This window comes from Athene cunicularia (genome assembly GCF_003259725.1).
Source record: "Athene cunicularia isolate RWA chromosome 3 unlocalized genomic scaffold, athCun1 chr3_part1, whole genome shotgun sequence".
NCBI classification, from domain to species: Eukaryota; Metazoa; Chordata; class Aves; order Strigiformes; family Strigidae; genus Athene; species Athene cunicularia.
In genome coordinates, this window is record NW_020799097.1 from 118,590,423 (window position 1) to 118,616,476 (window position 26,054).

Consider the following 26,054-nt stretch of genomic DNA (forward strand, 5'->3'; position numbering starts at 1 on the left):
GTAAAATACTCTAATTCAACACTCTGAGTTAGAGACTCATAATTAGATGAAGTGTTACCAAGATTCTTCTGTGTCTTAAGATATACAAGATCATTTGGCTTCATTATTCCTGATGTTTTTGTATGGTTCATATTATACAGGAGTATCAAGATATGAAAGGAGCCTTCTTAGTAACCAACTTTGAACAGCCTCCATCTCAACCCTTGTAACATTCTTCCACAAATTCCCAAAGGATGCCTTATAGCACTGAAGCAATCATTTCAGGTCATAAAAAGATAAAGAACTTTAACTTTTCATTTTTTTCCAGTGAGAAAGTGATTATTTATGGTCTTAAAATGAAAAGGACTTTGTACAAAAGGTCTGGAAAGATCTGGTTTTAATTACATATTTCAAAATTGAGTTATAAAAAACAATTCCACTGCTTATATTCAGTAAATATATTAAAAACTTAAGAGACCAGGAAACAAATAAGCAGACTAGTCTATAACTAACTCGGATGTTTTCAGGAAAAGCATGTCATGAACAATTTGTCCCTTGTGACTGAAAACAGAGGAAAAGGGACAAAGAAAATGAGTTTAAGCAAGAAACTGTAACACCCCTTTTGATCTTGCATGCAAGCTGAAAATGAGAAAAAGTTTCATTCAGTTTACAGCCTTATTTAAAGATCAAAACAAGCCAAGCAGCTTAAAGCCTTACTTTATTAAAAGAAGAGAAGCTATGCACAGTCAGAGTTAATTGAATGGGAAATGGGACATTCTTGCAGCTTTCCCAAAATGACAGAAATATCATTATTTATAAGATGTTCTGTATTCCACAGAAGACAAATAAGGTCCACTTTACAGAAGTTTTTTCCACAGCCTGCCATTTGTTTTCAAATCTTTGACCTCCCTGCTAACTTAAGATCTCCATGTTGATTTATAGTAATTTGCTAAATAAATTACATGTATGAACCAAAATCTTCTGGCCATTTAAAAATGGATACTGTACACAGTATATAGTGACAAGATCTTCAGAACAAAATTTGAAGACAAGTGGCTCAAGTGGATAAGGAAAGCCTTTTTTACCTACAAAATTTAAAATATCAGGGATAAAGTTCTGTTTGAATGTGTAAAGCTTTTGCTGAGCCTACATAAATTCTAATCTGTAACATATGTTTTTCTCAGCAAATGAATCCATTTTTCCCATTCCTCTGAAGATGCCACAGAGCTAACAAACATCCAAAACTCTGCTTAATGCAGAGGGAATATCAAAGTGTCATTCAGTCTTTTGAATACACTAATTTGACTACTCGTAAATCATATATTACTATGATTCATTGTATATTTGGCTCATCATTTAACAGTCCCCAACAAAATGTTAAACATCTGAAAATGCTTGAGGGCACAGTAGATAAACAATCAGAAGAGTACTTAATGGTAAACTTTGATTGAAAATGTCATCTATATCCTAACCATTTAGAGTATCTTAAAACACAATATATTACTCTGCTTTCAATTAAGTATCTCGTGCAACACAATTCATATAAGATCAGAGCTAATTTTGATCTTCAATTACATATGAAAGATCCAAAATCAGATTAGCTGTCTCCAGAGCTACTTGTAGTCCACTACACTTTGCAGCAAAACAGTCCAGTGTCAGAAAGTCAGCAACTTTTACTGAGGGCACTTTAGGGCAGCCCTGTATAACAGAAGAGCCAAACTGGCCTTGCAAAAGCCTCCAGTTGAGATTCTCAGTGTTACCATTAATCCCACAGCCACATTTTGAAACTACATCTGACCAATTAGAGACAGAGGGAAAACCTGATGGAACAAACCAACAGTGTCCATAAACCATGTCTGTAAGAACTTCTCCATCATCATGTTTCAGAGAGCAAGCTACAGACTCCAGGGCACGGCAAAAACCATCAGCAACCAATTGGTATTGTGCCTGAGAACAATCTATATCCTTAAGACTGCTGGTGGACAGACTAACACTCTAAAGAAAAAAACAAAACCAGGAAAACAAAGTTAGAACACTGTTTTACAGAAATAATTTTAACCAAATATATTTCATACTGTTGCTTTTTTCAAAACAGATGGTTCAGTCCTAAAAAAGTTGTTCATGTGATGATTATTCCACAATAGGAAAGATTTCTAGACAAGTCAAAGCTGAGTTCTGCACAATTATCTTTCAACATAAAAATTCTACACATTTTTATTTTAACACTTAAAATAGATGCACTTGCTATAATATATACCTAAAGACTAACAAGTACAAATACAGTATTTCCAAATCTGAAAGATGTAATTAGCACTAAGTGCTTCAAACACCCTTTTGTTTTATATTACTAGTTAGACAGCAAAAATGCAATATTAATCTAGACAAGTGTTTTAACTGCAGCAGTGATTCTACAAAAATTCTTGTTTTCCAAGTGTATCAAGCAGCTTTAAAAACCCTTATGTCTTACATACCTTGTGTCTTACATATGAAGCCAGGTGAGTTTCTGTACAGCCACCTCCTAATAATGCCAAAGGTTCCTTGATTGTTAACTGTAACACATGCTCTGCAGTTTCACAGGCACGCTGAAAACCATATGAATTTGTCATTAGACATACCATGATTAATAGGTTTTGCCCCCACTGAAAAAAACCTACCAGAATAAAATTTTCAGTAGTTTCTGGTACAGAGTTCATAAACTTGAATTACATCTGGATACGAAGCTGCTGAGTGGTTTCCAAAACCATATTCACTTAAGAAACTGTATTTGTCCACACTCATATGGAAAAGCAGAAATAAAAAAGCTGTATTTTATTCCTTCTTCTTGCAAAACACTGTTATATATAAAAAGTCAATCAGTATCAGTGACATTTCTAGGGTAACTATTCAATGCAAAACTATGCTTGACTGCCATTGCAGGTATTGCTGCTGGCCTTGCGCTGGGGAATTTTTTCTTTATGCTCTTATAAACCAAGTAATGAGCATGAAAATGTTTATCCAGCACTGGCCTCAAGAACAGGTAAAAAAAAATGCTTCTGCTTCTAAACAATTTCCCATATTAAAATAGGGGCATTATATGAACATGAGCACAAGGATTTTGAGATTCTGGAAACAAAGAGTGTTTCTGAATTGCTTTCCTGAAATTGTATACCTAAGCTCTAACTAAACTCCATTTATGTACTGAAAAATCACTTCTCTAAACTCACTGTATCTGTATTTTTCATTACTTTTTTTCCATTAAAAACATGACTTCTCAAGAAAGATTTCAAGAAAATTTGCCTACCTTCAATTCATCCCATGCTGTTTCATTTCTGTTACAGAGTATTAAGCTGCAGATAACTGTCTCCTTAGGAATTAGATGCACAAAATGTTTTGAGGCAAAACTCTCAAGGCACACGTCTTTCAAACTGCCATAACAACTAGGAGACAACAAATGTATGGAAGCTATAGGCTTTGAACCTGTCCAATTAAGAAAAGCAGAGAACAGTATGTATTACTGTCATCAAAACAGCTATCTACTGCATCCCATAAAGCATTTCATTCTTTCCTCTTGGCTTTTTAAATTATATGTATTCTTCAATACCTAGCTTTTCAATCTACACAGGAAACTACAAACAGAAATCACCTTTTTTAATTGCAAAACTTAGTGATAGTTTAAGATTAAAGTAGTAATTGTTTTTTTTAGCAGTTTGAAAATAATCTACATTTGCAAACAGTTGCTCTAACTGGATACTCCTCATGCAGTTATCAGTAATCACATGTGCAGTATGTCATCATTAGAGCCTGCAGAAGACCAATCTCACCTAAAAATCATTTTCAGACTAGAAAAGACCAACTCTTGCTCAGCTGCAAAGGCAGGATAGAGACAGAAGAGAATTCTTACTATTCAGTGTCATCAACCTAGATCAGTTTTCATTATGAGGTGAACACTCGCTTGTTACCTGTCATCCGACTCAGGGGTTCCATCAGAGAGAGCCCAGCTCTGTCCACCACGATGACATGGTTCTCTTTTAGATAGTGCTTCAAGGATGGATGGATAACTTTCTGGCACACTACAAGGCCAACCTCATCATTAACCAGCTGCTTTCCTACAGTAAGCAACTGATCCAGCTCTGACATTTCTAGAGAAATTCCCTGATGGACTGTTATAGTTCCTTCTTCGTGGTTGAAGCAGTCTCCTGACATGGACACACAGAAAACTGCTATCTTGATCATGCTGGAACAAGTTTTTTTGACAGTAAGGGGTTTTACCAGTTGAATTTCTGGTGTTTCTATCAGTAGTCCAGGAAGAACCGTAGAATCCGCAACTCTTCCACCTTTCACAGGTACTATTACACACTTTCCTAAAACAGCATCAGTCTCAACATGACATGGAACAGTAAACATAAAAGCCTTTAAAATCACCATGGTGAGATGATCAACTTCTGATTTATTAAGCATGCAGGCAGGTTTACTTGTTAATACGCTACGTACCAAACAAAGAAGATTCTCAACACTGCTAAAATCTACAGCTACTCGGCAGCCACAGGCCTCAGATTTGAGGTAGTCCATACATAAACCCAAGAGATGTTTGCTTATTTTAATGACAGTGCAAGATGCAACATTTAGGCTTTTCAAGTTTTCAATCAAGCTACAGCAAAGAATGGCAGTAAATAAGCCACAGTCACTGAAGCGGGATATATGGTTCTGTACAGAGGCTGCCAAAACACTTAACACAGGATGACTGACAGAAAGACTACTGAGTATTGCTGAAGATTGTGAAGTTGTACAAACATAGCCTCCCACACCATTGTGGAGATGTTTGAGTCTACCAGCAGGACCATAGCAAGATCTTAATATTCCACTCAGCAGAGACAGTGAGTGACTAACTTTGTCTTTAGTTAAAGGTTCACTAATAAATAAGGGAGGCTTTTTAGCTTCAAGACGAGACATTTTCAAAGTAAGATTTTAATTCTGGCCAACAAAACAGATTTTTTTCACTTGGATCTATAATTCATAGCACTTCTAAAATTTGAAGTAGTACATTCAAATTCTTTGCAGGTAAGGATTATTATTTTAAATGTGAAGCAGTACATATAGTATGAGAACAACACTTCTGTGACTTCTCATGATCTCTAAATCCTACTGTGAAATTGTTACATAATGACAGCCATAAGCTATTTCATTCATGACGATCTTTTGTAGCTTCTGAATGTGATCGAACAGATTTTTTAGCAACAAAGTTTACGAGCATGCTTCCAAAATGGACCCCTATAAGTGACAGTCCTGCCACTAGGAGAAAGTTCTTTCTGCTCCAGCTAGCTTTCCTCATCTCTTCCTCTGGCAACACCCACAGATGAAAAGCTTAAAAGCTAGTTATACCTACAATAAAAAACAGAAAGGTATTAGGATAATCTTATGACAACATTGCACAGCTCAAATCACAATTTTATTTTTCACAAAAACTCACATGACTAATACTGAATCACAGAATCACTTAGATTGGAGAAGGCCTTTAAAATTGAGTCCAGCCGTTAACCTAACACTGCCAAGTCTATCACTAAAACATGTCCCTAAGCATTGCAGCTACAGGTCTTTTAAATATCTCCACAGATGGTGGTTCCACCACTGCCCTGGGCAGCCTGTTCTAAGGCTTGACAATCCTTTCAGTGAAGAATTTTTTCCTAATATCCAGTCTAAACCTCCCCTGGCACAAGCTGAGGTTGTTTCCTCTTGTACCATCACTTGTTACTTGGGAGAAAAAAAAAAAACACGCACAAAAAACCCAACAGTCACCCTGCCACAACCTCCTTTCAGGGAGTTGTAGAGGGCAATGAAGTCTCCCCTCAGCCTCCTCCAGATTAAACCTCCCCAGTTCCCTCAGCTGCTCCCCATCAGACCTGTGCTCCAGACCCTGCACCAGCTCCATTGCTCTGGACACGCTCGAGTCATTCAATGGCCTTTTTGAAGTGAGGGGCCCAAAACTGAACCCAGACATCGAGGTGCGGCCTCACCAGTGCCAAATACAGGGGCAAGATCCCTTCCCTATCCCTGCTGGCCACACTATTGCTGATACAAACCAGGATGCTGTTGGCCTTCTTGGCCACCTGGGCACACTGCTGGCTCATGTTCATCTGGCTGTGAACCAACATCCCCAGGTTGTTTTTTGCCAAACATTTTCCAGCCACTCTTCCCCAAGCCTGTAGCACTGCAGGGGGTTGTTGTGACCCAAGCACAGAACCCAGACCTGAGTCTAATGAACCTCATAGTTGACCTGTATATGCTATAATGCTTTTTAACTGAAAAAACCCTATTATATATAAAGGTTTGTTAACAACTTCAATTCTGACCATGAGTTTATACACTGTTTTACCTGTAGGTCTATAAACAACAGGCCAAAAGTGCCCTGAATTATGTTAAAGACTACAGTGATGTTAACCTGTTTTTACCGGAGAACAATCAGCACTGCTTCCCAGGCAACCACTTCAGAAACAAAAGCTTTATTTAATGTTCATACAACTTCAAAAAAAAAATCTTTGCCTCAAAGAAAAGTTTCTAACTTCAAGATGCCCAACATACAATTATTTCTTTTTCAGTTCGTAAGCAGTTCAAAACTTAAAGGGGTATTTTATTTACATATGCAGGTAATCTCTACAGTATTTAAGCTTCTCTCATACTTAATTTTGTTTGTTTTCTATTGTAATTACCACCTCTACTAACAACACAGAATTTATTACTATGTAAAGTCACAATTATTTCTGGGCAGTTTTGAACTTTGAAGAGCACTCTTGCAAAACCAGTCAATCATGAGATTTTGACTGTTGTCTTGAAGTTACTATTTTCAAGACCTGTAATACCATCACTTAATTGATCCTATCACATCGGATTTAGCAGTAGTTTTTAAGATGTATGATGCATTTTTTGGGCCATGTAACTACCAAATTAACTTTGTTACAAAAAAGAATAAATAAAACTCTGTAAGACTAAAGCTTGAACAGGAAGACTATCTGTTAGAAAATTCTCATTTAATTGACTCAGCTTCTGCCTCAAACATACAGACACAACTAATTAGGCAACTTACCCACAATACATATCACAAATGCTATTTTTCTTTATTTTTGTGATCCCTTTGCATCACATATGCCACAATCTCAGGTTCTGGAACAAAGTCCTCTGTCTTCACTTGAAAAATAGGACTGGACTTGATATAAAACCAGCCCCAGTGCACCAGCCCAAGGCTAGGTATCATAACAATCAGAACTTTGTAGTCCTTCCAGATGGTTTTAAGACCCATTGCAAAATGGCATCTACCTAGATAAAGATAATTCATTATTTTAAATATATTTAACCTTTTTTTTACTCTATAATAATAGCACAGAAAGGATGAACCTTATGTTAACAGCTTTAATTACAGTGCAGATGATTAAAACACAAAATGACACAAGAAATCTTTGTGAACTTCAAAAAAACCCTATAAAAATAACCTCAATTCAGACATCTCAAAATGTTAATTGCTGCATTTGCTTCAAGCTTTAGCATGCTAAGTCTTAAAGCTTTACTAGTTTATGTTCACCTAATTATAAATTTTACTGCTTCAGATGGTAAGTATTTGAAGTCTAAAACAAAGCAGTTTCAAAATGAATCTTCCCCCCCCCAGTTAATAAAATTAAATTACTAAGCTCCTAACAGAATATGGAGCTTTTAACTTACAGGCCAAACAAGCTGCAATGCTTCTGACATCACTTTTATGTTGCCCAGAGTAGCAGCTATGCCCTTAATTATCAGAGGCTATAACAGTATCAATACTAATACAGTAAATTTAACCTTATTTTGAAAGAATGTGCAAAAGTCTACTTTCTACAGGACTGCGTTAAGAAGTACCTAACATAGGAAAAAAGGTGTGTATATTCAGCTTTCATATCAAATAACTCGGTTTAAATAGCTGTAAAGGTACAACTCAGAGTAAGTGTTCTTACACCTGTCTAACTTCATTCACCTAAAAGAAGTAATATGCACTACTAAACAGGCCTGACCACGCTGTGGAGATTTCACAGCTTCACGCCACTCTGCATACAAGGTAAAGCAGACTCCAAAGTCCCAGAGCGGGCCGGTAGGCGTGAGGCAGACGCACTCGGGCTGGGAAGACGCTGAAACGAACTGCTACGGCCCAGCCCAAGCAGCCCATTCTCTGCCGGGCGGGCCGGCCGCAGGGAACCCACCGCCCTCGGTCACGCCGCGACGTGTTTCCAGGCGATCTCCTCTCTATACCTCGCATCCCAACAACCTCGCAGGGCGGACACCTGAGGGGGGGGGGGGAAGGAGCGGCGGCTCCCCTCAGACCAGAGACGGCTGAGGAGGACCGGCACGACGGGAGGAACCGGGGTACCTGAAGCTCCTCTCCCTTTTCCTCACGCAGAAAGCGGCTGCAGATGAGTAAAACGCTACCCTCCTGGTGCTCACCTCGGCTCTCACCCCAGGGAGGCGAAAAGAGAACGAGTCCGCCAGCACCTTAGGGAAGAGGAGGGGGGACGGGAGGGAGACGATACACGGGCCGCAAGGCCCCCCCCCGCCTTTCCCTGCACCTTTAACCCCCCGACGGCAGGAAGTGGCCTGGCGCAACCCGGAAGTGCTGTTCGCGCCGTTTCTCCATTGGCTAATCCTCGTATCACGTGTCCACGGTGCGCGCGCGGGGCCGAGGTTACACCTCCCGCCGTCAGCGTACGGTTGCCCCGGCGGCCATTTTGCGTTCGGGCAAGGTCAGTCGTTCAGCCTCTGGCCATTTTGGATAGGGGAGAAGAAGCTCGTGCTCGGCAGCCATCTTACTTGGGGGCAGCGGAGCCGTTAGAACCGTTGGAGGCAGGCGCGGCACCGGCAGGAGGTACGGCACGCCTGCGACTGCAGCGGCGGTGGCGGCCGCAGCGTTGCTGCTGCCCGGCTGGGACCCTCAGCCGGGAGGTTCTCGGTGGGAGCGGCTAAGCTTCGGTTTTCCCTTTCGCTTTTCTTCGTAGATAAACGTATGAGGCGATGTCCTGGGGGAGCTGCTGTGGTGGCGGCACCAGCCGCCTCCCTCAGGCGCCGCCCTTCGCGTCAGCACCCCCTCCCGGTCCGGTGAGGTGCGAGCCTCTTAAAAGCACCGGCTAGGCTTAAAAATACGGGCATCTCTGATTTTTCCGCCTTAAGTTCTATTGCAGTCACTCCGCATTGCTTCTGTGCGTGCCTGAGCCTTCCAGCAGGCTCTGAGCAAAATCAATTGAAGCAAACTTTGTTACCTGACCTCTTCTTCATTTTTTTTTTTTTTGCTTAGTGTTTCTATTCTGTACCTTTTCTGTGTTCACTCCTCTCCTGTCTTCCTCTACACCTGCAGTCGTTGTCAAGAATAGTTAGCATTATATTCATGTGTGAATGGGGCAGTTTAATTTTGCGCATAGTTGCAGAGTTTACAACTGTCGCGCCCCCCCCCCCAAAAAAAAAAAAAAAAAAAGTTTTTAATGCCTACTTTCTGTGCAGAGACGAGTATAACTTTAAAAAAAAAAAATTTTGTGGAACAGCCGAATGCAGTCTTTGTTGCATTCGGCTGTTCTGCAAAACTTAAAAAGGCTTTCAGCAATATAAAAATGTAGTAGCCAGCACCTGTCTGTAATAAGGGCTCTGATATTCCTTAGAATCTCTCATTCCTCTAGTTCAATGCAGTTGCGTGTTGAATGGGTAGCATTTTTGAAAGTGAATTGTTGAACTTTAAAGATAAATTGGCAGTTCATGAATGAATGAAGGAACGTAAATAACAATGAGCTAAAAATCTGCTAACTTTGTTGGAAGGATAGTTTCCAGAGGTTGAGTGGAGGAATTGGCAACATTGGACCTAAAAATTGTGAACCTGCAAGATTCTGATATGTCTCTTCAGAACTAGAAATACTAAATATGTGAGTAGCTGAGTATTACACTGCTCATCCCAAGTTTAGGATCTGCTCTCAGAAACTGAAGAGTGATGGGTCTGGGCTGGGCAGCATTTGATTCTGATAGTGAAGGACTGGAAATTTCAGAAGAACTTTCTTATATATTGTCGTAGTTAATTTTGAACTACAAATATAGTTAATTAATTAGCATTTGTATTTTTGGTTCTGCTTTTTTCAGGTGCCCACCTCTCCCCACACATGGTAAAGACACCCAAAATGGGCATTGTATGAATAGTTTGCAGCTGTTGTGTTAGAAGCTGCTGTCTTCAAGTGGGCATGTGTGGCAGGATATTTCAGATCCTCATCCCTGCTGGGTTCACATTCCCTCACCACAGGAAGCTATTTCTTTACTAAGGTAAGATGCTGTGCATCAGCTGGCAGAAAACACTTCAGCTTGCTCTCTGGGAGTCCACGTTTCTTGGCTTCTCCTGGGTGTCTACTTAACGTCAAATTTAGGAAAGAAAGATACTTTGCTGCATTTTTTTTGAAGTGTGTCTCAGTGTAGCTACAGGAAACCTATGTCTTTAGATCATGTTTTCTGGTATAGGCTATCAAAAATTTAGATGTTGAAATACTACAGATATCAAGACTTTTTTTTAGATATATAAATATATGTACCTTCTGAGAGAACTTTTTCTGCCTTGTTTGTTTATCTTCACATTTCTTTATGCACAGTTTCCTTTAGAGGTTTGCATTATGTTGCAACAGATACGATATTCCATGAGATGGATTCTTGTTACCAGAGAGTAGCAATTGTAATGGATTTTTTTTCAGAACAGAAAATGGCTAAGTATTTTGGGGCTTGTTGGCTTTTTATTTCTTGTACAAATGATGGGTGTTATTCCTCATTTTCTGATGTCTTAGTGTTGGGTGGTTTTTAATCCATGACAGTTCAGTGGCTTTCCTGATGGTTCACGTTAAGTGTATTATTTTTTGTTTCTAAGGATTTGCTTGCATTTACTCTGCCTGCTCTATTTCCTTTGTCTTATCTATATGGTCAATGCAAAGAATGGGGTATTGGCAAACTCCCAAAGTTAGCTTACTCCTGTGAAGAGCAAATTGAACCAAAGATAACTTTTCTTGTGCATCTTTTTTCTTTTTTCTTTTTTTTTTGTTTTCGTCTATTATTTTGTAAATTGGATTTTGAGAGGATTTCTGCCTGCCAGCAGTCCTTCTCACATCAGTAGTTGCAGTCTTGTTGCAACAGTAGTATTCTGGGTGGCAAATTCTTATAAAAAAGAGACTTGTGATGCTGGGATAAGTTCAGCTGTTTCATCCAGGTGTTTTGTTCTCAGACAGGACACGAACATTTGGAGAAGAGATGATGCTCTGGCATGTTTTGTTGCAACTCTTCATATTATTGCTATTCTAAGGATTAATGATAAAACATTAGCAGTTTAAATATTCTTCAGATCACAGGCCTGCAGCACCATTGTGACTTGTATACCGTATGCAGCTGGAAAATTACATGCAGTCTAGGTAAACTATATTCCTGGAAGCATGAGGCAATGTACCTTGTGCTCTACCATATCCCAAGGTACAGGTAATTCTGTGTAAATGTTAGTTGTGTTCAATATTGTCATTGCTTTTGTAGAAGCTCTTAGTTGATGGTGTGTTCCACAGCAAATTGTAATTACAGATTTCCTAACTTCAGGTTATGGTTCTAGCTGCTTGGAGAAGAGACTATAGCATTTAACACTCTCCTGGTTTTTGGTGTTTCTTGCCTACTGTTTTTCTTTTTTTAATTATTTTTTTTCTTTTTCTTGAGGTAGGAGGTAGGGATCATTAGTAAAGCCTTTCATTAAAGTTAAAAGCCTGATCCTGAAATGCTGTTGAAACGTGTTTGTTTGTTTTGTTAAGAGAATCTGAGTCATACATGCCCAGGTTCTGTGGTAGTTTTAAAAGGCTGTGATACATTATTATTTGCTTTTTGTTCTTACATGATGGGGTGAGTAGTCCTTCCTTGGAGTTCTTGAACACCAAGAATACAATCTTGTACACTGTTTGAAGGAACTGAGAAGCACAGTTGGTTTTCACTTCATGGCTGCTATTTCCCTGTAACATCTCTTCTGACCTAGTTCTAGCAGCTGCTGTCAAGAATTTCTGAGTTTTATCCCTTACTAGGATTCTTCTCACAGCTGTTCTACTATGTTTACTTCTATAAAGTAGCACCTTCCTATCTGACAGTATTGAATAAGATGTCACAAGTGGTCCAGAGCACTGTTTGTTACATTGTGTTTCTTGAAATTACTATCGATAGTTTACAGATTTTATTCCAGTAAAAGAGAATGGTTTCCGGGGCTGTTTTGTGCAGGGGAGAATGATAGTCGTGTGGCATAAAGCATGGTGTTCCAGCTTCTGTCTGCATGACTTACTTGAAGATTCAATTTGCTCTACATAACTTTCTGATTGCTGTTACTGTGCAGCTGAGAAAAGCTATAACTTTGAGCTTTTTCAGAACATAGTTGAAATATTTTATTAACTATATTCATGTTAACTTTCGGTAGTTCCAGAACATTTCTTAGTTCAAACTCATTTTAACCTGGTTACAGTAACAACTGTGTTACTTCTCAGTGTTTACAATCCTTTTACTATTTCTGTTTCTTACTACTTAGATATTGATATCAAATACTCAAAAAAAAAAAAAAATCAGTGAGAGTTTTCTTTGAGGCAGTATATGAAATTGTGCCCTTGTTACTTTCACATTTTCTCATTGTTTTGAAATCTTGGGTCTGCACTGCATAGAAGTTCAAAATGATTACTGTTGAATTGTAAGATTAAAATTATCTATGCTATACAGTGTGGTTGTAAAGTGGGTCTTGTTTTGCGCTTTTTTGATGTTAAATAAGGATAACGACTGCCTTTTGAAATCTGTAATTATAGTGCCTGATAGAGACACATATCACCAACCTAACTTGTGTCATGAAATTTTGACAGCTCTGTCACAGTACTTTACAATAACTTGAAGTATGGTGTGAGAAATGGGTATGTCTTCCTGTGTTCTTATTTTCCTATTCCATCTCTTAATAAGAGGAGCAAACCTAGTCAATTTTCTGACAGACCAATCCTTTAGGAAACTTTAGAGTGTAAAAGGCAGCTCTATCCTTCCTGTAGGTTCTGTTCTGGTTTGTTTATTGTAGGCAGCAGCCACTGACAGTTGTTTTTTTTTCTTGATTTTGAAGCTTGAACTGTATTATTAGGGTACCCTATCTTCTACTGGTGTACCAATACCCTTGTTCACCTGGTTTTCTGTCCAGTCCATGTCTCTTCCTTGTCTGTTGCCTCTGTTCCTCTCCTGTGTGAAACCAAAATGTATTTAAATTTTTTATTCCTGGGTTTTTGTACATATTAATTTGGTACCATAGGGCCCATGCCATGTCACTTCTGAATCCCAACACTGTGGGGCCTATCTGGAAGGGTTTTTGTGAATTTAAACTAATTTTTTACCTTTTGACACGTGGAGAATGATGAACTTCCCCAGTAGTGCTGTGACCTGTTGTCAGGTCAGAAAAAAAAAAAAGTAGTTAAACTGAAATCAGTGAGGAAGGCAACTAGATGTGGTTTGGCTTGCAAGCCATCCTGAAGCTTGTAGTCATTTGAGTGAGATACAGTGTTCTTCCAAGGGGTAGGGGGGAAAAACTTCACAATTAGTTGAAGGTTTCTTCTTTCCCCCAAGGGAGGGTGCATTTAACTTCCAGCATGAATTAGTGCTTCCTGAGTTACTTGAAGTGGTCTGAGGCAGAGGCAAGGTTTATGCAGCTAAATGTATTTCACTCAGTATCCCCAATTAAGCAATCTAAATCCTGTTTGGGGGTAAGCAAGAGAAGAGGATGTCCAAAGTTCACTTTACTTTTGTGCAACCACAGTAATGCTCAGGTGACGTTACTTCATGCATGCAGTAGTCTAAAATTTTAAATAAACTTAATGTATGTATATATATATATGCATACCAGGTGCATCAGAAGCCATAGTTTCTTATTAAAAAAAAAAAAAAAGTGACTGTGCTTTGTTCTTGAACTGGTTTAAACTCTGATACTGATTATCAGAATTGCAGGTAGTGAATGGGTGTCTCGATTTCTCGATTCTGAAGTTCGCTTACTGCTGCTTGGTCTGAAAGCAAATTTTGAAATTTGTGTAGTGTTGCTGAGCCCCTAGTAAGACAACATGATGGATGATGCTATTTCTGTAGGGCCATTGTGGTATGTAAGCTGTTGTGAGCTCCCTAGCTAAATAGAAATGGAGTATCCACAAGATAGGAAGGGATGAACTGTACACAGAGTGGTTTGAGGACTTTTTTGACTAGGGCAGATATTATTTCATGTATTAAGATTGTTTTTTCATGAGAACAATACCTTTTTTAATCTTGTGTGTTTTCTTCCCTTTTTTCTTCTTTTTTCTTTAAGCTATGTGAAGGGCTTTATGTGAAGCTATTATTTTGAAAGAGAAACGAGGCCAGGGGCCATGTACATAGGGACCGGTGGTTGAGAAGGTAGTAAAGGAATATTCCAGGTTTAGTTTGCTGCTCTCTGGAAAACTTCTTGAGGATAAGTTAGGTGGATATGTCTCTGTTTTGGTACTGGTCTGAAAAAATAGTTCTGATTTTGTATTCCATGTGTTGTATGCTAAATACCTGAACAGTTATGAAGTTCACTTAAAGAAACCAAAACAGGTAGCTAAGTAAATCTTCTTTAAATAAGACTTTTCCGTAATTTTCTTAAAGCAGAATAGAGGGTTGGAAGAATAGCAGTAGTGAAGAAAAGGAGTAATAGATTTTAAAAATCCTTCTCAGGTGGTGTTGAGATCTGATTTTTTTCTCTAGTGCTAATTACTTTTAATTGATATTTTTATAGGACCAGCTTACACTGATCGATCATGGCATCCAACAAATTTGTCATTAAAGTAAGTAGACTGTTACATCTTTCATTTAAACAAACAAAAAAATCTGTAATACTGCTTAGAATGTGTTTATGTTGATTAAAAAAGTTAATGATGAAGAGATTCATCCTTTGGGTTTCTGGTCATAGCACATTTTGTATCAGTTTTTCTCTCATTGGAAGCAAACTTCTTGAACTGCTGCTGTATCATGGCACAGTGTGCCTGAGGTCAGCTGAAGATTAAAATCATGTAACTAAAAGTGATTAGTTGTGTAGTTTGAATTGGGAACTGCATGAATTCTCAGTAGAACAGTATCTTCTATCTGAAATAAAATTTTGGGTTGATACTTCTCTTACTGTAATCTTGCAATATTATTAGTGTATTTCCCAGATAAGAGTTCCTGGTTTAAGGTGTAGCAGTGTTCTTAAACTATCACACTTAGCTCTTTATTTGCATCTCTTTTTGGCTTGTTCTCCCGTTTTCAGGGATCAGTTGTTTTACATCCAGTAAAATGCCATTGCATTTTATTTTGCAAACAGTCTCTGACTTTTGGTTATGTATTGGAAGAGTAATGCTTTTTAAAACATTATGTAATAAACATAGCACTTCATAATTCTTCTACCATAACTATATCAGTCTATCAATAAATAAAACTAATTGTTCAGTAAAAATTGTGAAACCTCTTTGAGACCCTCTCTCTTGTTTCTGTGTTCCTGTATGTCAGGTGTAGTTTAGGCAATGTGTACATTTTGAAGTGATTAGTGCAATATATTATTCTCTTGGAAATTATTTGTCCAGGAATTTTCTTAACAGAAAAGACTTTTTTCTTCCTGGGTTTTTTGGAGGGCAGCTACAAAAACCTTCCTGACTGATCAGGCAGTGGAAGCTGCTGAAGCTTGATTTTGCACATAGCCAACCTGTTCAACAAGCAGACTAAACATTTTTTCTGTGCTGTATGGTCTTTTCCAAGGGAAACTGCTGTCATCTAGTGGGATGTTTGCTCTTTTAAGGCTTAACGTGATTTTAAACCTTAAAATGACAGTATCATGTTTATGCAATTCACTGCTTCTGAATTGGTAAAGGAGTTAGGAGAAATATCTTTGATTTTCAGCATGGTTTAACTGATATTCAAGTCTGTATGCCATGATGTGGGTAACAACAAGAGCTGAAGCTGAAGACATTGTTTTTCTCAGCTGAGAACTTTTGATATCATCAATTTTAATAAGTGGCCAAGAAAACAAGTGGTGTGAGTTGAAATACCTTCGCTAGATAAAAAAGGCTTAAGATATGTGGTTACTGACCTGCATTATTACAGCTTGCTTATTCGGTGTAGACACTTCATTGGTACTCAGCGCGTACCCTGGCAGTCACTAGGTAGTTTAATATCACTGAGTATCTGAGCAAACAGATAGGTTCTCACTGAGCATGCGTTTGTAGGTTAAGCAGGATCACCCATACAGCTTTAGACAGTGCCAGTGAGGTACAACTATATTTTCTTCCTGATAGTATTTGAGAAATGAGGATAAGTTTTTGCATGTACTGCGTGCTGAAAATTAACTTTGCCTTGACTCAAATGTGTCAAATACATAATGTAAGTATGTGAAAAGCTGATTAGAATTCACTTTGTACGCAGATGCGTAACATTTTCTTGTTAGATTGGGGATTTTGTGTGTGAATTTTTGCTGCTTTACATTCACTAGGTTTGCATTTAATGTATTCCCTTTTCTAAAGACTGTTCAACTTTCATGTAAATTTTTTGAGGAAGATCTATGTGCAGAAGATTGCTCGTTAAAAGGCAGAAAATATTCTCACTCCTCTCTGTAGGGGGAGTATAGAAAATACTATATTCAACTTTCAGGTTCCTTGTGTTTGAAACTGATAGTATTTTACCGAGTCTGAAAATGTTTCCATCGTGCCTCGTGTTCTACACTCTCTACTTTTAAGTTTTTAGATTTTGTAGGCACGTGTATGTTAATCTTTTTGGTGAGAGAGCAAAAAGTACAGCTTATCAGTCTGTCAATTCTTAGCTGACTGGAATGTAACTAAGGAAAACACCGATGATGTATTTAATGGCTTTGCTTCTTAACAATAGGTTTTTCTTATGAGCATCTCTGTACTTCCAATGTAATGGTCAGTTATTTTCAGTAGAGGGAGTAGTTGGACTATTTTTGAAAGGCGATCCTAAGCTTGGTTTTATGGGCAATTAAGAACCATTGAAATAAAATAATTGATGCAGTAAAATAGCTTTAAACCTTAATACAAAAGCTACAGTTAGGTCCTAAACACACTTTCTTCACTTGCCAAGTGGCTGGATGCCATGGTGTTGTGATGTGCAATAGATAATATTTTATGCAAATTAATTTGATCGGCAATTTTCAATTTTAGGAAATATTGATACTTCATGAAGTGCTGCATGGTAGAATACCCCCAGATCTGGAAAATAAGACATATGAATTTAATTAAGCTTTCTCTGTGTGTTGCTAAAATATTTTACTGCTGTTCTGAGAAATAAATCTTAACTTTAATTGGTGAGGCTTAAAGCAAAATCATGAACTCTATATGGATTTGAAAAATAATATCACTAGGGCCTTGTTTTAAACTTTGGACAAACTAGAAAGCATTGCTCTTCAGAATTGTGTAAAACGACTTTATTCATGCCAAACTGCAGAACTAAATATAGTAATTTTTATGGCTGTAATAGAAAAATTTCATTTACTGTTTTCTGCAATTCGTTCATTTGCCAAACACTGAAGACTTTAAGTTGTTACTATACTTCAATAGCTCAACTTAAAGGGAAGCTTTTCTTTGCCATTTCCTACTTTGAGAAATTAAGAGCTCTGTTCTGTCTCAGATTTGTAGGCCTTTGCTTGTACATATCTTAGATTAAGATAATTATAATTTCAGTGTTCCCTCTGGTCATCCAGCACACTCTGCAATCGATTTTTCAGCCGTGTTCCTTGTTTTCAATTTGAATTACTGCATGCTTGAAGTGTGTATGAAACTTTTTGGTCCTTCAAACATCTTGCGTGCTTTAAATTGCAAGTTCCTTTGAAGCAGTGAGCATATTTTATGCTGGGAACAAAGATGGAAGTGCTGGAAATTATTGGACAGAAAAATGACAGTATGACTGTAGAAAATCAGCAGTTTATTTTGAAAAGGCCTTTTTTGCTATTTCCATGTGTGTTTAAATATCTTAACAGATTTTAATGCTAAAGCTTCACCATATCTTTCCGGTGCTTGCTTTTTTTTTTTTTTAGCCACCAATTGAAATGTAATACAGCGATAGTATGTCGTCAAAGATCTTTTTTTTTTTAATCAGATATTGCTATATACACCTCTTTGGATGGTTCTTAGGTGACATCTAAGTGGGCAAGGCAGATTAAAATTTCAGTTTCTGTCAAGTGTGTCCATTGAATTATCTAATTAATATTTCTGTGAATATTTTGCTCTGTGAGAAAGTAGTATGTTTGCTTCTTCTTGCGAGTTGCTTGGGGAGGAGAAAAACTAGGGAGGTGAGTAGGTTTTCTTATCTAATTTTAAAATTTTTCTCTGATTCCATATAATGAGTAATGGAGGATAGTAAATGCATTTTCTTGCTATAAGTTTATAGATACATGAATGCAGTGCTCTCAAGTGGAGAGTAAAAATAAGGAATACCATTTGTGTTTAATATTTTTGGAGATTATGACTGCTCAGAGTTACTAGACTGATACTACAGATGCTTTTTTTACATACATAGTTTTGAACTGTTTAGTGTATTGATTTCTAGTTTGAAAGCTAGGATTTTTAGAGTGCTTAATTAAAATAACTAATAAAATCAGTACTTTCTGATGCCTGTTTCTTTTTTCCCATTGCAAAATGAAGACATTTTAATGTAAAATTCCTGTAGTTGAAGTACTTACAAATGTTTCAGAAGAAATACGCTAAGATTAAGTTTTCTGCAATCAGAATTTTTAAACGTTCTCCAAACTGATTAAAGGTTGTTGAATTTTACATGTACTGAATGTTCTTATATTTGCTTTTGTGGTCTTTAAAAATTAAGAAATACCTATATTAACTGTTTAATAGTGATTGTCTAGAGATGGAGTTTTCCTAAAGCAGCATTGCTCACAGCAATTATAAATACAGGTAGCTGGAATTGTTATTATCAAGTAGCATTCCACACTTCACTCAGCTGTGATGTTTGTTTCTATATGAATGGGTAAGATATGATACATGTCTAAAAGGGCTTAAATGTGTTAAGAAGGGAACTGGGGGAGAAATATGATTTAAAGTAGGAAGTAGAAAACAATAATAATGGATAGTTCTTAACTCTACATTTAATTCCTGATTTCATGGGACCAGATATGGAATGACTAAAATGATGAGTAAATAAGTTCCAGAAGAAAGAAAAAAGGAAGTTGGGAGGTAGAGGGGGGAGGAAAATTAAGTGTATGGTCTAATTCTATAAACCTCCTGGAGTCAATGGAAGTTTCCTCACTGACCTCAGAGGATTAATTTTCAAGCCTAGGGAAATGATGGGTGGATGAAGAGTTGAGAGATTAAAGTGTTAGCAGAAGGAGAAAGGAATAGGAAGCCAGAGGGGTAAACATCAATAGTAGAAACACTGCTTTCACGAGGATCACTCCAAATAAGGAATAAAAGAGTGGTTCTACTTGCATGACTTTTTTTTTTTGGTAATTCAAATAAAAAGTAATCTGATTACTTTTGAAAGTTCCAGTTGTGGCAGAAAATGAGGCTTTTGCTAATTGTGAGCTCTGTACTACTGTGACAGTGGTATGTCATTCTAAATATTCACCATACCAAGTGATGCTAAATTTTTTTTTAAACATGATTCATTCAGAGGTGTAATCTCCATGATAATTGTCACGTGCCTTGTTTCTGAACAGTGCTACCATATTTTATATCTCCACTGTTCTGCTTCTTGGAGATCTTGGTGGTACTGCCTGCTTGACCCCTGAGTCCAGCAGTGAGGGAGGAAGGGGTGGGAAACTTAGAAGCAGACTTCAATCTCTTTGAGTCCAGCAAAACATCAGGGCTTAGCAGAGATGCTGTATGGGGTCACTGAATGTCTTTAGGTCCTGGGAGAGGCTTCAGCTTGTGCTGTAGGTGAAATTCTTCAATTCTTTCCAGTGAGTTCAGATGGAGGTTAGTAGGCTGGGAGGTGAAGGGATCCATGTTTCATATAGTACCTGGTAATGTCATGTACAGTTTAATGAAGCAGTGATGCAGTTGTTGCTCTTGATATTACTATCATGGCAATTTAATGTAAATTTTTTTGTATTGTTTCCTATGGCCTCCCCCACCCTGGACAATGTAGATGGATTCTGATATGTGAAAGTCATCTGAGTATTTGATATATGAGTGTTCTGACTGGACTATGGAGTAAAAGGGAGAAGAGAGACTGACAACACATTTTTATTCTTTCCTTATGTTTCATCCATGTGGTTCACAACTTCCTTAAAAGGAGTCTATTTTTAAAAGCAAAATTATTGCTTGGTTTCAATTCTCAAATAAAAGCTTAGTTTCTGGACATTTTCTGTTCACTGCAGCACTTATTCAGCCGTGACTCTGCAGTATTTTTCTTGACTCAATAGCCAAACTTTTCCTTAAATGATGGTACCACAGGATGTGGCACCGAATTTTAGTATTCCGCTGTAGTCATTGCTAAGCGTGAGTACTGATGATGCTCAACTATTGTGAAAACCCTTTAAACTGCTGATAAAATGATGACTCATGGTCACCTGATGAAAACAGATACATTACCATGATTCCAGAAACTTTAGATCCCATGTAAGTGTTTCACTTCCCACACTAGTTCTTCTGAAAGGGAAGATGATGCAGTTATTTTCTAACAGTTGACAGCTGCTCAATTAAGCTGTGACAATGTGGTTGGCAAAAACTATGAATTCCAGACTTTTAAAATAATAGTTTAAGGAACTAAAAATCTGTATGAACTATGAAGAAGTTGCCAACATTATTTTCAGTGTTACTTGGCGTGTTTTCTAAATAAATTATACATCTTAGATTTCATTTACCACTAGTGAATTAAGTTCTTTTTATAGTGGATCTGACCCAAACCTCACTGAAGTCAGTGGGCTTTGGATCAGAGCCTGTATGAGTACATTGGTAGGACACTGTAGCTTAACTAAGGACATACTAATTTATTTCATTAACAGCCTTCCTCAGTTCAATTTCTCTATCTTTTTAAATGCAACCTGTTTGTCTATAATGTCAAAGTCTAAAGAAGTTAGGTTGGAAAAATATTGAAATGTGATACAGGCAAATAATAAAATAGAAATCTGTTTTAATTTCAGTATGAAGAGAGTAAAATGAAAACACCTTTGTTGCCAATTTGTGATTAGGGACTGTGAAAAGATGGATAAAGTGGAAGTAGAATTATGAAAAAACATTAAATTAGGTGTGTATGATTCTGTATTATAAAGCAGAAAAAGGTTCTCAGCAAGTAATTGAATGTAAGGTAGTGTGATATGGTACATTAACCCCTAAATGATCAGGAGTTCCACTGGTGATTTTTGTCTTACACTATGTGCCCATATTGACTGGAAATATTTCTAACTTGAAATGCTGTGAAACACCATGCTTAAGAAAATCAGAATAGTATTAAGTGTTTTCAAATCTGTATGATTGAAACTTTTGCTCAAATGGATAATATTGGTATGTGTATGAGAGCAATATAAAGAGAAAAGAATATTTTTAAACGGATGTTAACTAAGTAAAATTCATGCTTTAAAATTTAACATGCAGACTCCTACCGTGGTTTTAGTTATATCTCAGTTTCTGGGGTTTTTTTTCCATTTATTTTCCAGCTGACTCATTTCAAATTGTGATGGTGAACATTATGTGTTTACTCTGTGCTAAAAATTAGGACTCACCTAGTTTGAAAAAGAATGGTCTGATCAGAATTTAATATTAATTTCAAATATTAAGAAAAAAGGTAGAAACAAGATGTCAAATACATTTGAAAAACAAACTACAATATGAAGTGGTATCTTTTGATAGAAGAGGCATTTTATTGCAGCAAGCAAGTTCTGTAGTTTGTCCACATTCTACCCCTTCTGCTGTTGTGTACTGTTTTACCTTTCTAACAGAATCTGTCTACTTTTGTCTTTGTGTGCTACTGCTTGGCCAAATGAAAAGCAGCAATAAAACACCTTTATATAATGAATAAAAATCAGATTAGCTGTATAGATTCAGTTAGTCATACAAAGAAATGGGAAATGAAGATAAGTCTTGCCTAGTCTGTACCTTTCAAGGTACATATCAAGGTAACCTATTTTTTTTTATTCCCTGCTTCTTAGAATGAAGTGTTTTTATGAGCCCTACAGAAAAGGCGACTTTGCCTTCTTACTACAAAACAGTATTTGTAGCTGAGGGAATTTAATGTAGGAAAGTGGGAAATGAGCTGTTTGTGGTCTAGATCATGTGCAGACGGTTTTGAACCAAAATTTTAACTCAGTGATTTGAGTGCTTCAAGATGATCTTTTCCTGTTGTCTGTATACACCTTGCTGGGGAAGTATGATTGGTTTATGAAGCCTGAAGAGCAACTGTCATCTTTCTTGGTTTAGTACTTTCTTGTCTTTGTACCTTCTTTCACTAAGGCTTCTTTGCTATTTCTGCTATCTCTGTGTTTTACAGAGAGATCCTCTTGTACGAAACCCTCAATCTACCAGCTTCAGCAAAACCAAGATTTTATTCCTTTTTCTATGTCACTTGCCATGTACATACTAAATAAATAGCTTTTGAGTGGAGAATCACTATAAAGATGTTGCATCAAATACATGTTGAAGAATAGTTAGTCTTGAGGGAGAGTGAGGACAAGAACAGAGGTGAGGAGGAATGACATATCACTAGTTTCTTTGCAACAAAATGGGATGCAGCCACAGAACATTTTCTCAGCGTTTTCATATTGTTAGTGACTCTGTTCTCATCTTGTTTCTGTCCTCAGTAACAAAACTAAGCCTCAATAACTTGTTGTTGTCCTCAATAACTAACTAACTAAACTAAGCTCTATCCCATGTGCAAGGTTCCCTTTGCACAGCCCTGCTTAGTTTCCAGGAAGTAGCAAGGTGCCTGGCATATCTGACACCACTCAGCTGGTGAAACAATAGTTTATATAAGCTATAGTTAAATACAACCTTTCAAGTTCAAGCCAGTATTTGCCTGTTTTAAACTCAGAGGGTCATCTTTGTTCACTGAATATACCAGTGATTTAATAGCACTCATAATTAACCAAATATACATGGTTGTGGTTTATCCTGCTTTGTATCATGCAGATAAAGGCTGATAGAAGAGAAGGGTATAGCTCTGAACATAAAATATTTGCTGAACTAAAGAGCTGGGAAAGAGCGAAGTCTTGGGCCATTAAAGAGGATCTGTTCAATGCCAAGATTCTAGGATTTGACAGTCAGTAGGGTCATGCAGTATATAACTTTCCCTTCTTTGTTTTGACTTTCCTACAGTACAAAAATAGGAAGGAGTGTAATATAAGTAGCGCTACCATAGTGCATTGTCTTGCCATAATAAGGTGTTCTTCAGTAATAGAAAAGAAGCTTAAAAAGAGTTATTCCCTTTGTGGTATTGTCTGTAAGTCTCTGGTTTTCATTTTGCTGAGTGTTAAACTGTCACGTAGTTGCAATCCATGTCTTGGCAAATTTGCAAACAATTTAGATGATTGGGGTAAGTCTGACACATCAAAAATTGAAAATGAAGCCCACAGTTTAAAAAAGCAATCAACCAGAACACATTCATGCCTCAGACAAGTGCTGAGTACTGAGTGTTTGGAGTATAATATAAAATAGACTACAGAGAGAAATATTACAGGAAGATTTGGAATAAAGAACAACATTGGTTTATAGATTTCTTCAGAAAACTGTTAGAATTTGTCATTAGTTTTAAATCTTTATATGTCAATTTATGCACCTTTCAGAAATATGGAATATTTTATTTTTTGTTTTATATTTTATTGTTCGATGAAAACAGAGGGTGCTGTTTAGAGATGACCTTAAAATACTTAAAAAAACCCCAAACCCACCAAACATAAGGAAGATGTTTCTTTGCTTGTATCCCTTCTTCACCCTGATAACTGGCAGGAATTTTGATTTGATTTGCGGAATGCTTGGAGTATTCAGGGTACTTGCTGATTATGAACTGAAAAGAGATTTAATTACAGTTGCCCAGCATATTCTACATAGTTTAGAAAACTCTTGGCTAATTTGAAGCCATTTTCTGCATGGCTGTTAGAGATGGTGCATGTAATCATCGTTGTTGTTTTTGAGGCCTACATTAATAGGCATGTAGGAAGTGTTGGGATTTAGTCTGGTTTTGTAAATTCCTAATTGAACTATGATACAGATTTTGGGATGGACAAATCCAGTGATGAATACAATAAAAAATATTGAAAGCTCAGAAGTTAAAATGATATTCAGATATCATTAGAACCTACCTTTTTGTTAGAGGGTCTTTTACAAGCATTGAGAAATCTCACAGTATTTCAAGCTCTACACCTAGAAAAATCACTTAGATCACAGACTATTAAGACATAGTTTGATTGTTGCAGTGGACTACAAATTCAAAACTAGTTTAGAAGGACAAAATACTTCTGGAATTACCAGCAGCAATGCATGCCATGTTCCTTGGTGTAATCAGAGCCTCGCTTCACAGTCTGTTGCTCTGCCAGCATGGTATTCCTCCTTGACAGGGAGATACTGGCAATAATAGATTGTGAAACGCTTTAGCTTTTTTTTCATTTATTAAAAAGCAGGAAGCGGAGCACTGAGGTATCACTATTAACTCATTAGGTGCAGGCTTCTTGAAATGATGCCTGGATAGCAATGCAGAGCTGTGCCTGCTCTTCAGAGTACAGGTGCTCCTGAATTAATGTCAGCTTGTATCCTCCTGCTATTTTTATTCCATGTAAGAAGTGGTTGTGTCCTTAACACCAGATTTTATCTACACAGGTACTAGTGACTTTAAATTGGTGCAAATGGTAGTTTCAGGATAACCAACACAATGGTATTTAAGAGGGTAAACTCATTCACTGGGAACATTGACATTGTAGTAACACCCACAGCAAAATTGCTGCTGCTGCTGGCTGCTGTCATATTGGTACTTGATTTTGAAAGATGTCTACTTTCTTTTTGGATTGCCACACGGATTTAATGGTTAGACCTTGATCAGCAAATTACATGCTTATTTCTCTAATTTGGCCACCTGTCAATAGTCCAGTGATCCGTAAGGTGCTTAAACTAGTTCCCTTGTCTTTTCAGTAAGAGTTTGGACCTCTTCAAAAAGTCAGTGTGTTGCATATTTGAACGTTAAAGTAGTAGGACATTAGTCCAAATCTATTACAATATAAAGTAGTTTAAATGTGTGTGGTGCCATCTATTATCTTACTAGCATAGTGAAAACCTTTTTTTCAAATGGTAGTTCTGTTGTGGGCTGCGTGATGGAGGTTCCCATGTAGTTAAAGTGATGATTTCAGACTTTTCCATAAAGACTGAAAATCCTGTTCTGTGAGAGCTCATTCTCAGCAGTGAACGTCTCCCTTGCTTTTATTTTCATGTTTATAGCAGCACCTTACAGGGATTTATGAATTGGATAGAACTAGGGAAAGACTAAAATGAAAAGTGGCAGGGTTGTGGAACAGGCCGTGGAAGGTCAGCATCCTAGGTGGGGAGTGACGTGGGATAAGTTTTCGTGTGTATGACCGCTGTTGAATAGAGGGGGTGCATGTTTAACTTCTTAAATTGCAGATAAACTGCAGATTATAAGCATGAAAATGCAATAATGTACCATTAATATTCTGATTGCTCTTGAACAGGTAATGAGATCGGAATGATTATGCTGCTGCCTAAATGGGAAGAAAATCTGTCACTGAGTACTTGTGTGTTCTGGAGTTTCCCTCTGTGGCTTCCATAGGAAGCATCCACAATCTGGCTTTATGCACAATTAATTCTCAGGCCTTTCTTTGTTGTTTGCATCTGTCTTCAACCCATCCCTTAACGTTTTGGCAACAGAGCAAAAGCTGGATGTTTACAAATCATTCCGCACTGAAGAACTTCATAGCATAAAGTTTTATTTAGGAAAGAGAAAATTCTTGAAAGAGTGCAGCCATGGCGGGATCTAATTCTTGATAAGGTTTGTTCTGAGAAGGCCTGGCGTGGCCGACCAGCGGTGTAACAGCAGCAGGCACTGGAAAGAAGGCGGTGGTGGTGCGGGGGGCGGCCCCGCAGGTGCGGCGGGCGGGG

General features: G+C 37.5%; 2 protein-coding genes across 8 annotated transcripts in view; one reads left to right on the forward strand and one right to left on the reverse strand.

Moving 5' to 3' along the window:
- Window positions 1-361: 361 nt before the first annotated feature.
- MKKS (McKusick-Kaufman syndrome) lies at window positions 362-8,529 on the reverse strand. 7 transcript variants are annotated; one of them, XM_026844972.1, is made up of 6 exons: window positions 8,416-8,529; window positions 7,037-7,266; window positions 3,918-5,337; window positions 3,260-3,435; window positions 2,451-2,561; window positions 362-1,974 (listed from the first exon to the last, which is right to left on the reverse strand). In XM_026844972.1, exons 3-6 carry the CDS (start codon window positions 4,906-4,908, stop codon window positions 1,534-1,536), a joined length of 1,719 nt encoding a protein of 572 aa, XP_026700773.1. In that variant the 5' UTR covers window positions 4,909-5,337; window positions 7,037-7,266; window positions 8,416-8,529; the 3' UTR covers window positions 362-1,533. The 7 variants fall into 7 exon arrangements, with proteins under 7 accessions (XP_026700773.1, XP_026700774.1, XP_026700775.1 ...); XM_026844973.1 differs by having other exon boundaries at window positions 8,342-8,469; XM_026844974.1 differs by having other exon boundaries at window positions 7,037-7,262; window positions 8,416-8,468.
- Window positions 8,530-8,666: 137 nt separating this feature from the next.
- SLX4IP (SLX4 interacting protein) overlaps window positions 8,667-26,054 on the forward strand; it is a 76,884-nt gene continuing 59,496 nt past the window's right edge. The window contains exons 1-3 of the mRNA XM_026844979.1: window positions 8,667-8,833; window positions 10,087-10,263; window positions 14,759-14,807. Of these exons, the coding sequence (XP_026700780.1) occupies window positions 14,781-14,807 (27 nt within the window). The 5' untranslated portion in view covers window positions 8,667-8,833; window positions 10,087-10,263; window positions 14,759-14,780. The remainder of the gene's footprint in view (window positions 8,834-10,086; window positions 10,264-14,758; window positions 14,808-26,054) is intronic.